Source organism: Copadichromis virginalis, linkage group LG11 (assembly GCF_057382275.1).
Source record: "Copadichromis virginalis isolate Kocher_CV1m ecotype Utaka linkage group LG11, C_Virginalis_male_GT1.1, whole genome shotgun sequence".
Taxonomy (NCBI): domain Eukaryota; kingdom Metazoa; phylum Chordata; class Actinopteri; order Cichliformes; family Cichlidae; genus Copadichromis; species Copadichromis virginalis.
This window is the reverse complement of record NC_140628.1, coordinates 26,042,748-26,058,654: the sequence shown is the minus strand read 5'-3', so window position 1 is coordinate 26,058,654 and position 15,907 is coordinate 26,042,748. Positions and strand designations below refer to the sequence as shown.

At 46.5% G+C, this 15,907-nt stretch overlaps 1 protein-coding gene across 3 annotated transcripts; it reads right to left on the bottom strand.

The window, feature by feature from the left end:
* Positions 1 to 549: 549 nt before the first annotated feature.
* atn1 (atrophin 1) lies at positions 550 to 14,081 on the bottom strand. Of its 3 annotated transcripts, XM_085471651.1 has the most exons (11): positions 13,820 to 14,081; positions 13,479 to 13,539; positions 11,884 to 12,018; positions 11,314 to 11,415; positions 10,785 to 10,904; positions 7,759 to 10,604; positions 7,406 to 7,622; positions 5,776 to 7,270; positions 4,024 to 4,191; positions 3,693 to 3,873; positions 550 to 1,286 (listed from the first exon to the last, which is right to left on the bottom strand). In XM_085471651.1, exons 3-11 carry the CDS (start codon positions 11,908 to 11,910, stop codon positions 1,253 to 1,255), a joined length of 5,190 nt encoding a protein of 1,729 aa, XP_085327777.1. In that variant the 5' UTR covers positions 11,911 to 12,018; positions 13,479 to 13,539; positions 13,820 to 14,081; the 3' UTR covers positions 550 to 1,252. The 3 variants fall into 3 exon arrangements, with proteins under 3 accessions (XP_085327777.1, XP_085327776.1, XP_085327778.1); XM_085471650.1 differs by lacking the exon at positions 13,479 to 13,539; XM_085471652.1 differs by lacking the exons at positions 13,479 to 13,539; positions 13,820 to 14,081 and adding an exon at positions 13,324 to 13,442.
* Positions 14,082 to 15,907: the final 1,826 nt, after the last annotated feature.

The window sequence follows — 15,907 nt, the reverse complement described above, 5'->3', positions numbered from 1 at the left end:
GCGATAACGTGAAGTTTGTTTGAGCAGCTCCGTGCGCCAGCAGAGAGTCTGCCTGATGTAAAAAGGACGTATTCACTGATCCGTATCCGTTTTGAAGGAGATTCCTCTGGCAGGACGCGGTGAGAACACACACAGCCCCCAGCCTTCAGCAGTGTCCGTAAATCACACTCTCACAGCTCCTCCTTTCTTTTCATTTCTGTCTTTATATCTTTTTTTTTCTCCCTACTCTTCATTTGTACAGTGCAGTAAGGAATGCTCACTCTACAGGGTGGCTGGTGTTCACTGGAGCGACTCAACTCCCATGTCTCACACTCATCCCATGTGTCTCCTATTAGCCACACTCACCAAGAGAGGGAGGGAGTGAGCGATGAAGAGAAAGAAGGGGAGCAAGAAAGAGAGAGGGGGGGGCATATCAAGAATTTGATATGCTTTGTGCATGAGTGACTTGTATATAACAAAGACAGGGGAAATACTCTGAATGTAAGAGCTGGAGCAGAGGTGGGGTTTGAGGGGGGGCACAGTGCACACACACACGAGCACTCGAGAAACTAGCAAAAAAAAAAGATTATAATTTATTTCCAGATTTTTTTGCCTTCCTTTGCATCTTGTTTCACAAGTTAAATTGAACGTAAAAAATAAAAACTGACTGCCATACCATGAAAATGTAAAAAAATAATACAAATAATATGTGCTGTATATATAATTATATCATTATCAACAAACGGACAACATTAATCATTATAACAATGCTATTGATCGTAAAGATAACAGAACACTAAAATGCTGGTCTCATGCATATTGAACGCCCCTCAGATACAAAGGAGGGGGTAATTACTAAAAATAGAACCAAAAGTTCCACCAGTTCAGAATAAGCGCCTATAGCTACATGCAATGACATAAAAGGGACTCATGTACACATTCCTTCTGGCATCAAGTATTTTACATATACTGTACTTCACTATTGCTGCCCCCATCTAATATACTGTACAGAGCACAATACAAAACAACATTATGCAGGAAAGCGCTGGAGTCTGGTGCCGTTCGCGGGGACTCTGTGCAAGGTTTTCACGCCCTCCTCCCTCTTTTGTTAATCCTTCAAAATCTTCTCGTTTCCTTCTGCGATTTCCCTGTCCACGAGTCCGACCTCTGTTCGGAGTCTTCAGTGCTTTTTTTGTTTCGCTGTATGTGTTCTCTTCTTGCGCACACTCTCCCTTGGTTTTTCTCCATGCTGCTGTTTGTTGGTGCCCCTCCCTCACAGGGTCTTGTCGCTCTCTTTCTTCAGGTGACTAAAAAGTGAGAGGAGGAATCGAATGAGTGCATTAACCTAAGGTATTGGACGGAGGTTTGATTTCATCTCGGCACAAGTGTGTCGGAAAACGCTTCAAAGACTCGTCCCCGTGATTAAAACTTCCCTTCGGTCTTCATCTACAAAAATAACATCAGTGATGTTTGTAGAGTCAGCCTGATCAAGTCTTGTTTAGAGGCAGATCAAAATGTAGCATGCAGATTTCTGCTACTGAACACATCCAAACAACGTGTGAGGCCAAACGTCAGATTTAGGGACATTTTTACTGATTTTGGTCTTCCTATGCCCCAACACACAACCAACTACAGTGATGATCAAAAGAAAGTACACCCTCTTTAACTTCTAAGACTTTACATATCAAGACATTACTAAATTTGAGTAGGAAAACAACATGGCATATTAGGCCATATATTGTTCCAGAAATCTTGCGGTTTATCCAGGTGCAGCTTTGCAGCCAACTCTTCCAAACAAGCCATACTTGTTCTTTTTCTAATTGTGCTGTCGTGAACTTTAACATTTAACTTGCTCACTTTGGCCTATAGAGTCTGAGATGTAGCGCTTGGGTTTTTTTTACGTTTCTCTGACTCTGGGGTGAATTTGTTGCACTTCAAATTGGCCTTATAACCCTTCCCAGACTAACAGACTAAGATCACTGCTCATTCTTTCCTTCTTGGCTTTGTGTTAACACAAACCTGAATGCTTCAAACCAGCAATCTGCTAAAACTTCTGCTTTTATTGACAGCCACACTCATTGATCGTCAATTAATCAAGTGAATTTGATTAGCAGTTCCAAGCTGCTACTTAACCGCTTTTGCTATGGAAGCCATAAGAAAGCTTCTGGTGAATTTTATTACGTCCTGATGTATCCTTTAAATTGAGGATGCAGTTTCTTTTTACCAGGACTGTGTATTAATGAATGCGACCAGGGAACAACAGATAAAAAACTAAATATAAATATAAAGAGAGAAATGCTAGTATATTCAGGAAGATTGCTTCCTGCATTCAGAATTTATTTGTTTAAGGTGATAAAATGCAAGACAGTCTCTTAAAAAATGAAGGATAAAAGAAACAGCTTTATTTTTATTGCAAACTGACATATGGAGTTAATTCTAATTGTTTTCCACCCATAGGAGTCTTCAAAGCTTGAACAGACTAATAAGGGCTGGTGGCTCCACGGAAAATTATCAGCATTGTAACAGTTTTTAACCCGGTTTGTGTTCAGTAAATCAGAAATACCAAGAAAACCTGTAAAATTAAAATAAGGTAACACAGACTTTGCAGCATTTTGTTACCACCCAAAGGTCCTTTCTAAATCCAAAAAAAAAAATGTAAAGGAATTTTAATCATTTCTTAAAAGATAGTACTCTGTAGTATTTTTTTCTGTTAATTTTAAATATACAGAAGATAAAGCTTAAAGGCTCAGCAATGCGTTCAGATGGATTAGTCTGTAAAACAGTGCCTCAGTAACAGTAGTGGTCATTATATCAGAACATATTTATCAGCGCATATTTGGATGAATAAAAAGCTTCTGGCTTCCTATATGTTCAAAGACTCGGTTTCCATTTGTCTTATATGACAGCCACCCAGCTGTGTTCAGGGTCTGACTGTTGGTCAAGCCAAAAAAGGATACCACCACCCAAGGCAGTGCTGGGTGTCACACAGCACTGTAATTAAATTATATTTACCCGCAGTGAAGAAAAGTAGCACATTATTGTATTAAAGTCAGTAATCACACTTTCCCTAATCAACCCGATACTCATCGAACAATTATGTTCCATCTGTTTTTCAATTTTCTGCATCATTCTTTCCGATTTAAAAAAAAGTTAATCAACATTTGCTTTTCCTGCTCAGTTGTGCTACACAGTTCGTGTGGAAGGAGAAAACAGTATGTGGTCTATGAGGACTGGAGATAATGAGCTACTTTAATTTTACTTAAAGAACATGAACATGACGGTAAAGTGCAAAATGCACCCGGGCCAGGAACAACTATAAACTCCAGCTAACACAACATCACTTCACCAGCATCTATCAAAGAGACCAGGCTACAAAAAGCTAGCAGCCAAGAACTCAAAACCCACAATGTTGGTAAAATAGAGTGTATGCTGACCCCAAACCAAGCAGCCTGACCTTCATGAGGAAATGAAAACAGAGAAGGGCAGCCAGGCCTGTAGCATTGCTGTCGTACCTGATTCTACAGCTGAATCACTGTGACCTCAACATGTTCCTGTGAAGTGCATTTAAGGATGGTTTGTATTAATATTTGTCGTAATTAGGATAGAGCCTAAAGTTTATACTGTTAAGTGGTTATTGTGTTACAAATCATCTGAAAAAATTGAATAGTTAGAGTCAAACACTGGCAGCTGCAGTGGATGCACAGCCTCTGTACCTGTAATACTCATCCTGGGTGAGGGAGTGGTGGTGATGATGATGGATCCACTGCTGTTCCAGGGCCAGTCTCTGGATCTGCAGCTCTGCGCTCTGGGCCTGCTGCATGGCCTGGAGCTGATGGGCTGCAGACATAGGGCCGGTGAGGGAGGAAGGCTGGGGCAAGTCACGGAAAGGAGCACCTGTCACCAAAACAGAGAGGAAAGAGCAGCCGCAGCAGCAAGTGGGAAAGGGAGAAAGAAAAACAGGGATCATTCATCGCCGCCAGTGTCAAAATGTTTCTTCTTTAGCTTTCAACACGGTGTTTTTAGAGAAGAAAACTGAACTAGTACATGGACGAGGAGCCTTCTCCTCACCGAACAGCTGTTGGCGGAGCACCTCGCTGTCAGTGAGGGGGTGTGCCAGGATAGGGGTGCCTAGTGTGGCTCCTGGGTAAGGGAGGCGTGCCAATGGAGACCCCGATGCCAACGGGTCCATCAGGGGGTGAACCCCGCCCGCCGCTGGATGCCAGTGATGTAATAGGAAATACAGGAGATTATTGTTGCTGCATTATAGCGCTGTTTGTTAACACTTAAAAGCTTTAGATTAAGTCAGAGCAGCTGTCACTACTGATACTGTGACATTAGGCTCATTTATTCAATAAAGGGGTAAAAACATGAACTTAAGAGCCTTACAAACATTGACAAGTACAAATAAAGTTTGATTTTCTTTAGAGTTCGTACTTTAGTAATAATATAATCTGTCGTATGACATTCTGGCACCGCCCATAAAGACTCATTAATATTGATTTAAATCCCCCCTTTAAGGTCATCTATATTCAAAAGCACTACCCCATGTGTCTGTGATAAGCTCTGGATCTCTTTTTATAGAATTGGGCAAGTTCACAAGGAGCCAAATCTGGCTAGATCTGGTGGTGGGCTGGTGGTGGTGTTGCCAAGAAAACAATATGTTTTCATTAAGCTGTGTACCTGCATACGATGTTACGCATAATCGAGGCTGTTTCAGCCAAATGTTTTCCCTCAGATGCCTCAGGATGTTACAACAGAATTCACCCACAGTAATTAATTCAAATGATCAGCATGCTCCTGGTTGCGCACCTTTGAGCTTCGACATAGCAGGTTTTCCCACTGAAAACAGCTGCTAGGTCTTCACGTTTTAGCCACAAACTCGGCTTTTAATCACTAGGGGCGATCCTCGACATGAAAGTCGGGTCGGTTTGACACAAAAGTAGATGTTTGCTCCTTGCAAAGGTTCGAGTTCACAGAGCACACAGTGCAAACGGTCAAATCAAGACTTCCTAGGAACTTTCCAACTATAGAAGCAGTGCTAGAGGCAGTTCACACAGAGACAACCTTAAAGAGGAGAATAGCCAAACTTGGTTATATATTTTGATTTCTTTTTATGAGAAAAGTCCTGAAACTTCATGATCACAGCCAGATATAAACTTGTCAGTGTGCATTCCAAATGTCAATATGTACAATTTGGATTTAAAGATGGGTGAGCTGCTCCTTGTTGTTCCCAAACAGAGATCTGAGTGCACAATCATCTCTTTACTTCTCTTGATAAAACAAATGTCTTTGAATAACAATGGTCAGATGTTTCAGAGAAAACTATGCAATCACAGAAAAGCTGTGTTCAGCGCTGAGCTAAACTAATACAAAAAGTAATTATACTGGAGTTAAAGGATAAGGCTTTTGTTTATCCAATGAGCAGAACCATCAGTGTGTTCGGTCAACACTTTTCAGCGCCGTGCCCATTTTAGATGTACTCGTACAATAAAGAGGGAAATCTTTTAAAATAGGTCACAAATATAATTTTTAGTTTTTCTTAAAAACGCGCATTTGTTCTGGGCTAGACACATTTACTGCAAGGGAAAAAACCCCAAAAAACTACCACCGGAAAACCTCTGGCTTTCTTCTTTATTGGTGTCTGTGCTTTACAGAACATCACCAGCTTTATCCTTTCCTGTAACAAGTTCTGTAAGATAAACTTTTGACTCCAGGAATTTTCTGAGCTACACGTCTGTGAAATCTGAAGATTGATGAGTTGGTATAGACAATTGCATAGTTAGTAGCAGTGGGTACCTGTGTCTTGCTGGTGCAGGTGAAGATGTGAGTGGATGTGTGAATGCTGGTGATGATGAGGCGTCACATTTAGCATCTGAAGACGCCCCAGATTCTCTCCTCCACCTCCTCCACCTGTACTGGCTCCACTTCCCCCTCCCCCTCCTCCGCTTCCTCCTCCTCCGCCTCCAACACTTCCTCCCCTTTCTCTCTCCCTCTCTCTTTCTCGCTCTCTGTCCCCAAAGGCCGGCAGAGCTGCTCTGTCCCTCTCCCTCTCCCGCTCTCTTTCTCCACTCCGTTCTCGCTCGTAAGAGGCAGGAGAGCGAGTGGGAGTGGGGTAGGTCTCAGGGGCAGCGGCCGGGGCAGGGGCTGGTGGCTGATGAGAGGACAGGGAGCCGAGAAAGGAAGAATGGGGGACAGGGTGGTGAAGTGAGGTAGCGTTGGAGGTCGGTGGGGCAGGTTGAGGAGGAGCCGGGGGAGGAGCGGCAGAGGCAGCTGGGGGAGCCGGGGGAGCAGATGAAGGGTGAGAGGGGAGTGTGGGTGGGAGCAGAGATGAAGGGGGTGGATTCGACAGGGACTGTGGAGCAGGAGGGTTGGGAGGTCGAGTTACAGGGGCCAGAGTTGGGTTCTGGAGGTGAGGTGGGCCAAGTGGAGCTGGTGGAGGCGGAGTGCCATAGATTGATACCTCATTACTGCCCGCTGCACTGCCTCCAAGGAGCAGAGAGTGTGCATGCGCATGGGCACTGGCGTGAGCATGTGAATGTGAATGAGCAAGAACTGCAGGATCAGGTATAGACCCTGGTGGGTAAACCCGCTCATCACTCTTAAACTCAAATCCTGGCTTTATCCGATCTCGGTGTGCAGCCATTGCATGAGGAAAGCCGACACCTCCCAATCCTGCACCCCCAATCCCTCCAGGTACTGGGCCCCCTGCCATTCCCGGGTGACCACCAACACCTGGACCACCTTCCAGGCTGCCACCATACAAAAATCCCAAGATGGCTGCTGCAGTAGCTGCATCAGTGGGCAAGTGGTGTGGGTGAGCTAAAGCATGATTCTGAAACTGAGGAAGAAAGAATGAGGGGTGGACGTGGGGATGACCATGATGAACTTGTGGGTGGTGTGCCGGGGCACGACTTGCCACCCCAAGTGGAGACATAGCGTGGGGGCGAGCATATTCACTCAGAGTTCTCAGCGCTGGGGTGTCAGGGCCTAAATATGGTCCTCCTAAACCTATTCCCAGGGCCCCCTGAGGGCCGCCAACCACTGCTGGTGACCCACCCATGGATGGTAAGAGGAGGGAGTGGGGGATAGAGTGGGAGAGAGTAGGGTGGAGATGGTGTGTCGGAGGAAGGTGAGCATGAGGATGTGAGTGATGATGTTGTGGATGAGGATGGGGGTTGCCCGAGGAACAAGCGGAAGAAGACGAAGGGTCGAGGATGATCGAGGTTGAGGAAGGAAAGAAGAGTGAGGAGCCCTGGCGACCTCCTCCAGCAGCGCTGGCATCCTTTTGCTGCTGAAGAGGAAATAGGAGAAGACAGTAAATCACATGTGCTTTGGTCTGCTTTACTCCCCTCCCATTAAACTGACCAATTTAAACAACATCAAATCCATTACATCTGACATGATTATCACCCTGAAATGTGCACACCTGTAGATGCCGATCGAGCTCCCTCTCACGCTCGCGCTCCCTCTCTCGTTCCCTTTCTTTCTCTCGCAGGTCTCGGGCTCTCTGCTCCACCTCCCTGCGGGCCCTTTCAATCATCTCATTCCTCTTCTTCCACAGTTTGGAGCCATCCAGGGGGACAAAGAGGACATCGCTGCGGGCGCAGGAGTTCCCACTGCCGCGGTCGAGGACCTTGTGAAACCTAGAGTCACGAGAGACACCGATGTAGTACATCATTATTACAATCATCAGGAGTCAGCAGCACCATCGTAACAATTATCGCTGCTGTTAATTACAGGGAGTGTACACATTTACAATCTCAATTAGGCTGACTTTACCGTGCTGACTGGCTGGCGTGGATAGGAATGTCTACAGGTTTTGGTTCAGGCGAGGGGCTTCTCATCACAGGTTGTGGGCTTTCACTTTCTTCCCTGTCTTCTATTGGTTCTTCCTTAATGACCGGTGTAGGAGGCGGGCCTGAATCCGAATGTCCGTCTCCACCAGGGAGCGAAGAACTGGAGGCAGGTGTGGAGATGCCATTGTTGTTGCTGTTGGCGGAGTTACTAAGGGGTGGAGGTCCCTTTGAGACATTCTGAGGTGAGAGTGACTGTGGATTGGTATTGCTGCTGTTGGGTGCGCTACTGTTGCTGCTGCTGCTGCTGCTGGCCATAGTACTGCTGTTGTTTCCGTTAGAGTGGTAAGATCCACTGAAAGGAGGGTGGTTGTTCAAAGTGCTATGATAAGAGGAAGGGCGGCATCCAGGCGAACAGCTAGATGACACACCTGTCGCTGGAAGCGGCATGCTGGCTGCAGAGGAGGAGCCAGGGGGAAAAGATGAGAAAGCTCCCATCTGATTGGTAGATGGGCTGGGTAAAGGAGAAAGGGGTGTCGGAGGAGTCTGGGCAGAAGACTGGTAGTGTGGAGGACGTACATTGGGTGCCATTCCTGAGGGGGGTGGTTGGGTGTGGGAGGCTTGAGGTGGGGGTAGAGGGGGCTGAGGGGGTGGAGGGGGATAAGGAGCATTCAAAGGGTGTCCGTGATGGCTAGAAGAGGAGGAAGGAGAGAGTGCAGGGGGTTGACTTGGGCCTCCACGGTTTTGGTATAGAGAAGTGTCTCGCAGATTTGAGTCTCTCTCTCTGTCTCTAGGCCCAGATTGGTAGTGGGGATGAGGTGGGTGGGGGTGCTGCGTTCCCCCGGGCCCTGAATACTCTCGTCCCAGGTTAGGAGTTACTCCAGGGGAGTTTAGGTACTCCCGATTTGTACCAGTGGAAGGAGGTGCACCAGCAGGGAAGTCTTTTCCTCCGGTGGGTGGATACTCCCTGTGAAAGTGATCCGCCCCAGAGGAGGGCGTTTGTGCCTGGTCGATGGGAGGAGGTAAGTCCCGGTTCGATGAGTTTGGGGGATGTGGGTGGGGGTGTGGCGGCAGGGAAGGATGAGTAGTGTGACTGGGATTGTTTTGGGGAGATGCAGGTGGGTCACGGTTCAGCATGGGGGTGACAGGTAGCCCGCTGGTTGAACTTGGGGGGTTTCCCTGTGGGATGGAGTTGTTGTTAGGGTTACTGCTCCCCACAACGTCTCTCGTCTGGCCCCCAAACTCACCCCATCTGCTCCCATCTTTGTCTCTGGGATGCCCCCCACTGGCTCCACTGGGGCCAAAGTCTCTACTCTGGTTTTGGTTTGGCAGATTAAACTCCCTTCCTCCTTCACGCTCCCTTTCACGCTCCCTGTCTCTGAAAGCCGGAGCAAAGTCTCTTCTTTCTGGCCCCAAGTTAGGTCCATCTCTCCCAGAACCTTGGAATTCCCTGTTCTGACTGACTGACAGCGCTCCAAAGTCTCTGCCTTGGATGCTATTGGGCCCACCCATCCCACCACAAGGACTGTTACTATTTGCCCCGCTGCTATTGTTACTACTGTTGCCAATCGGAGCGGAGAACTCCCGGTTGATCTCCCTCCCCCCACACTCCCCCCTCACTCCCCTCTCCCTCTCTCCTGCACCCCCCCTCTCTCTGTCTCCTCCCCCTCCAGCATACCTGGGAAGGTACTCCCTGTGAGGGTGGGGGTGAGGGTGGGGGAGGTAAGAGGGGTGGGAAGAGGAGTGGCGAGAGGATGGAGGGTTGTAAACGGAGGGAAGTTGCTGCTGCTGAACTGGGGGCTGGTGCTGTGGTTGGTGTGGGTGGTGGTTGCCAGGGTAACGGGTGTAGCCCCAGCTAGCCTGGCAACCAGTTGCCGTGCCACCCTGCCAGCCGGTGGAGCTGTAGTGGTGAGGGTGGGAGGAGGGTTGGGTCTGAGGCTGAGACTGGGACTGAGGCTGGGGACCAGTCTGTGGCAACAGAGAAGGTGGAGTGGACTGAGACTTGTCCAGAAGTTTGTCTCCTTTTTCCATTTTGTCTCTTTCTGCCTTAACCTCAGTAGGCATGTTTTGTGCCCCAAGCTCCAAAGGCTTCAGGGCAGGTGGAGGAGGAAGTGGAGGGGGCAGGGAATGGGGAATGTTGGGGCTGTTATGGGAATAATCTCCTCCGGAGATAGTTGTCTTGGTCACGCACTGTGTGCTGGCTTTGCAAGTCATTCTGCTGCTTAGCGCAGCATCAACGCTGGTCGGTCCACTGTACTCAACTTTACACATCAGCTTAGAGTCCAGGGAGAAATATGACTTTCTCCCACTATTGCTGTCATTTGATGAATCTCCTGCTCCACGGAGAGAGGGAGTCAGTCCAGAGGAAGAGCAGGGAGTGGAGGGGGGCTTAAGAGATGGACAGTCCTCAATTCTTGCATCCACATCTCGCTTTTCTCCATCTCCACAGGGCTCCTCACCCCTCCCCTCCCGCAGCACTCTCCTATCCTCTCCTGTCACCTTCCCTGCGCCCCCCTCTTTACCTTTCTCCCGGTCTCCTTGCTTTGGTGAATCGGGGCCATCAGAGTCAGAGTCCAGGCTGCCCAAAGGGGAAGCGGAAAGACTTGGGGATGAGGAACGATTGTCCTGGTCTATATCTCTCCCGCTGCTCAGACTGCTACTGCTATTGGCCAGGCTCCCTACAACTGAACTCCTGCTGCCCTGAGATTGGCCATCTTCATTGTCACTCTCACGGGATTGGCTGGCAACTGAGGTTGGAGGTGGGACAGTGGAAGGAGCTGAGCTGTCAGTCGAGTGTGTTGATGTTGGAGGAATTGGAGTAGGGGCTGAATCCTAACAAGAAAAGATGATTTGAGGGTGAGGTAAAAAGTTAAACTGTAATATCTGCTATCTACATGATGGCAGAAAATAATAATATATATCTATTTGAGGCGTCCCCTTTTAGGTGATTCATTTAAATCAAAGCTTTGTATTAGGTCTTTATATAACAAGTTGATGAAATGTAACACAAACCTGAACTTTCTGCCTCTTTGGAGGAGACACAAGTTCCTCCCCCTCACTCTCTGATGAATCATGCCCTTGTGATCTGCGACTGAAGCGATTTCCAGCCAATTCCTCACCAGCACCTCTTTGCTAAAACAACACAAGACTTTTAATTCTGTAGTGACGCTTTTGAATCCCTAATAGGCCTAGGTCTGTTTTTAGAACAAAGCTTCGCTTGCATGCACTCACGCTCTCTCACACACACACACACACACACACACACACACACACACACACACACACACAAAAGAGTGTCAAACATGAAACATCAAAGATTTCAAAGTGCTACGGTGTAAAACACAGACTCTAACAATTCTGACACTGCTAGGGGTACATCTATGGCAATCACAGGGATGACTCATTCACTGACAACACATTCACATACAAAAATTCAAGAAACACAGGAAGGCCTTTATTGTTCATTATGTACACGTACACGTTAATATATGGCCCAAACAGTGACAGGAGAAAGGAGATAATAAGATAGGCGGGGTCTAACCGTCTGTCTGTCGTTGCGTTCAGGGCGAGAGGGGCTGGGGTGCGGGCGTCTGCCCCTTCTTTCCTCACTTGCCCCCCGCCGTCGCCCACTGCGCATGGGCATCTGCGAAGCAAAGTGCAGCGAAAGAAGGAAATGTGGCATGTGGGGAAAGTGTTAAAACTGGACAATTATACAGGAACATCGCAGTATGCACGGAGAAATAAAGAAGTGATTGTAGCAAACACAGAGTTAAATCAGGCTGAAGGGAAGTCAACCTCGTTCAATCCAAGGTGGGATTTAACAAGGACGACAAGATGTAGTGAATAAAAGAGGAGGAAATAGAGAGGAGGAACAGGAGGATACAGGGAAGAAGGGAGGGAGGTAAAAGAAAAAAATCAAATTTACATGTGGAATCTGTTTTTTAGACGGCCTTTCGCAACCAAATAAATAATTTATATCTCAGTTACACTGGCCATTTTGAAATTTGATCACATATTGAACTAATTATAATGTGGAAGCAGTAATCAAGAGTTAGGCAGGTACACAATCGCTGACATCATCATGGAAAGCAGACATAGGCCTTATGCATACCGATTCTTTGTGTGTCCTTGTTTTCATTATTTCTTCTTTACAACGTCCATTTTACAACACAAGCCATTGCAGGGACTGAACTGGTTCCAGCTGCTTACTGACTGGGCTGTACTACACGACGAGAGCTACCAAAACCTGTGAAGAAGCATAAACAAAAACATGGAAAACCTAATGAGAACACAAGGCTTTGAGTAACATGAGTTCATGAAATGATGGCAAGATTTGGTATCATCATTGAGCGCAGGGTTCAGGAATTTGTGACATTGTTGAAAACATCTGAGTTTACAACTGCAAAAGCCCAGTTACCACATTTAAATTCCCAGCATGCTTCACACTGTATCAGCACAACTGCTTTCCACTGGACTCAAAACAGCCTCTGCACCCTTGTTTTCACCACAGCAGCCCAAAACCTTAACAGCACAATAGGTTAACCCACCCTGACTGATAATACATGCAGAGCAGAAAAGGTGCTGATTGGTAGACTTCACTTCGGATCGCAGTCTGCAGAAGAACTCCAGCAAAACATCTTGGGAATATGCGGCCACACCCCCCCTCCTCCCTCCTTCCACCTTCACAACAACAGCCCGAACCCACAGACACTTGTGGTTAACCCACATGACCTGGTTATGGCCAGCAGAATCACATGCTTATTTATCCAGCCAAGCCAACCATTAGGGAAAACACACACTATCAAGATCTTTTATCCATTTGACCGACAACATAGCCAGACTACTTCGCAGGGGCCCGACTAATCCATCCATTCATGTACCACTATGATGAAAAAATGGCTCATGTATATTGAATGAGGATATAAATAGTGCACACCGCTGGATGAAAAGAAAGAAAAAAAGAGTAGTTAGCAGAGCTGTGGCGTGGAGTCTGTAAATACGCTTGTATGTGTGTTTATTTAAAGCAAGTAAAGCCCGTAGCAGCCTCACTACACATGGCTATGCATTAATTAGTGCATGCTGCAGTGACTGATTCAGTTTTATGAGTAAAATCTTCATCACTGTACACACTCTCCACACATATTTAGAGGCGATGCAGTGCGTGCTGTGTGCATGTACAGTCCCCTTATTCACACACAACGAAGTTCATGACACTGAAGTAGAAGCATTCAGAGCCTGCCTGGTGGGTTTCTGTACACACACACACACACACACACACACACACACACACACACACACACACACACACACACACACACACACACACACACACACACACACACACAATGCATCTCAGTTACAGGTGGCAGCTACTGGCCTGTCTGTGGTCCACTGGCAAGTCCTCAGTTGTGGTCGGAAAACAACTGCATTTACACCACAAGTTCCCCTCCTAACGCACATGCACACACATGCATGCACACAGCACGTATATTATCAACAAATTGGCCACTGCATGTGATGCAAAGCAGCAGCATGCAGTTGCTCTGCTTACATCACCAGCGAGCGGGGCACTGCAACGACTCTTTCTTCTTTCTTGCTGCTAATGTTATTGATACACATGCAGAGGAGACCGGCCAAAGCTGCTCTATGGTCTGCCTTCACAGACCATCCACGACGGGGGGAAGAGACGTGTTCAGCAGCACATACATGTTCCCCAGTCAGAATGGATGCCTGTGCAGTGCTGTTTCCAGACGCTCCACATATCTTCCTTTTTAAAAAAAAAAAAAAAGAAAAAAAGAAAAAAGGAAAGATGATATGGAATGGCGAATCATGGCATTTCGCACCGGCTCTCCCTTTTCCTCGCTGGAATGTGGGTGCGCGTCGTGCGCTCAGTTCACATTAATTCACCGGGACATAATTTAGCCATAACGCAGGATGATCATTAATGCACAAAGAAGGGGAGAAAAAATGGGAGGGAGAGCACAAGCGTGGCCAGCAGGAATAGCTCCAAACACACAAGTATAAGCATCCATTTTCCTTCTCCTTACCTATAATATCCAGCGATGCGTGCTCCCACTCCTCTCACTCTCTCTTTTCCTTTCTCTCCCTGTTTTGTCGTTTTATGTTGCACGCTGACACGTACACCTCAGAGCCCGGTCGTCTGTCAACAGAGACTCGTGCTGGCTCATATTGCAACGGGCTCCGATCATAACAATAATGCAGAGGAAATCTCTTGCTATTCGTTGTAGGAAAAATACAGGGGTGCCAACTGAAGACTGTACAAATTGATGCGTACCCTCGCCTCTTCCCCACCCCCTTTCGCCCCCTTTTCTCTTTTGCCCCCCACCCCTCTCCCACCCTACCTACTCCCCCCTCTTCCTCTAAGACGACTTGCACTTTTTTTTTAATGCCCCTCTCTTCTGTTCTTACAGTCACAAATTTTTTCAGCGGAGGGGTGAGCCAGAGAGAGGGATGCACGTTGGGTGAGAGAAAGGGAGAGAGGAGAGGGCGTGATTTGCATAAGGAGAGAGAGAGAGAGAAGAGGGGAGGGGGAGGCTGGCGAAGGAGAAGGAGGAGGGAGAAGGAGGGAGTAGTGAGGCAGGGAGAAGGAGGAAGAGAGGCGCAGAGAGAGGGCCAAAACTCTGAAGAGGGAGGGGATCAAGAGGGAGGGTCTCTATGTCTCTGTTGCCTAGTCCCTCCAGAGTCACCTTTACTGTATGGAAAGGCTCGCAGTGAATAACTGTGGTTTTATCTGGCAGTGAAACAGAAAGAGGAGGAGAAGAAAAACAACGAGAACAAATACTGTTTGTTCTCAGAGGTTCTGCTGAAGGTGGACTAAAGAGAAAACAGGAAACTGGGCATTTTAATGTCAGTGTGTGCGAGTTAACAAAGAAGGCTCGTGCGAATTAATTAGGCAATTAATAAACGATCAATTAAATCTCTGTCGTGTTGTGTGTCCGCCAGGCTGTCCAGCAGCTCCTGTCTGTCTGGGGAAAGCTTGCAGCGGTGTGTCCAGTCAAGCGGCTCTGCAGACCTCCTCCTCCTCTTCCCCTCTCCGCTCCCGTCCCTCTCTCTCCCCTTCACTCAGCCCCCTGTCCCGTCTCCTATTGTGTGGTAACTATGGAAACCCGGCCGGAGACTGTGCGCGGTGCGCCTGCGCAGCTCCAGCGTTCCTTCATCATCATCACTAGCAACCGGGGCGAGACAGGAACCGAGCCCCGCTCGCGCTCCCTCTGCTGCCCGGCGCGTGCAGCTGATACCTAACCTGCAGTCACACCTGTGCAGCTGTCAGAGCCAGGTGTGAAGCTATGTAACCAATTTAAACTAATTTAATAATTACATGTTCTGTATTTCAATTTATTTTTGTTCCTTATAGAAGACCCACATTGACTTAGATAAAGTGAAGGTGCACACACTCAAACTGCATGAATGTGGCAGATTATTTTACAATATTCTGCTTTATTTTTGCTATTTTACTTTGTAAAGCCACTTTACTGCATTATATTCCGCTTTTAAGACAAGACATGCTTTATTTCTCCCTAACCTGCAACAAAACTGAAATAGGCAGGCTAAATTTATAAAGCAATGTATAAATTGATAAATCAATAAAAAAATACAGAACGACAAAACACGGTAAAAACTAAAAGGAGTAGACAAGTTTAATTGTAATACAGTTCCAATTGTAATCCTTTAAAATCCAAATAAAATCCAACAAAATTAAAATAGTACAATGTAAACAAGTGTTACATAGTAATACTACAATTATTGTTATTAAATAAAAGCTGAGTATAACAATAAAATGGCTTCATTCAGTGAAATATCTCAAATTCAGTAAACAAACTAAAACATAATTAGAATAGCTTACATGATGTTTTATTGTATTTCATTTACATTTTATCCTCTTGAGCTCCAGATTCCACACACTTCATTATTAACCTCATTTATTTCAATTTATTTTATTTAGTTTATTTCTTTTGAGTATGCTTAAAAGAAAAGAAAAAGAGCTTATTGAGATTTTTCCTTCATTGAGAAATATATTAATTCTACTGTATTAAAGTGTTAAGCTGGTACATCTAATGTATATCTTAGGGTATTACGGGCCGTGTGTTGGAGGGGTTGTTTAGTTTTCCTATTAC

Excerpts from the sequence above, each read along its gene's own strand:
- atn1 (XM_085471651.1), bottom strand. The coding sequence starts at position 11,910 with ATGAAAACAAGGACACACAAAGAATCG. Across the intron at positions 4,192-5,775 it reads CCTGCACCAGCAAGACACAG|CGGCGGGCGGGGTTCACCCC; the intron begins GTACCCACTGCT and ends ACTGGCATCCAG. Across the intron at positions 1,287-3,692 it reads ACCCAGGATGAGTATTACAG|TCACCTGAAGAAAGAGAGCG; the intron begins GTACAGAGGCTG and ends CTCACTTTTTAG.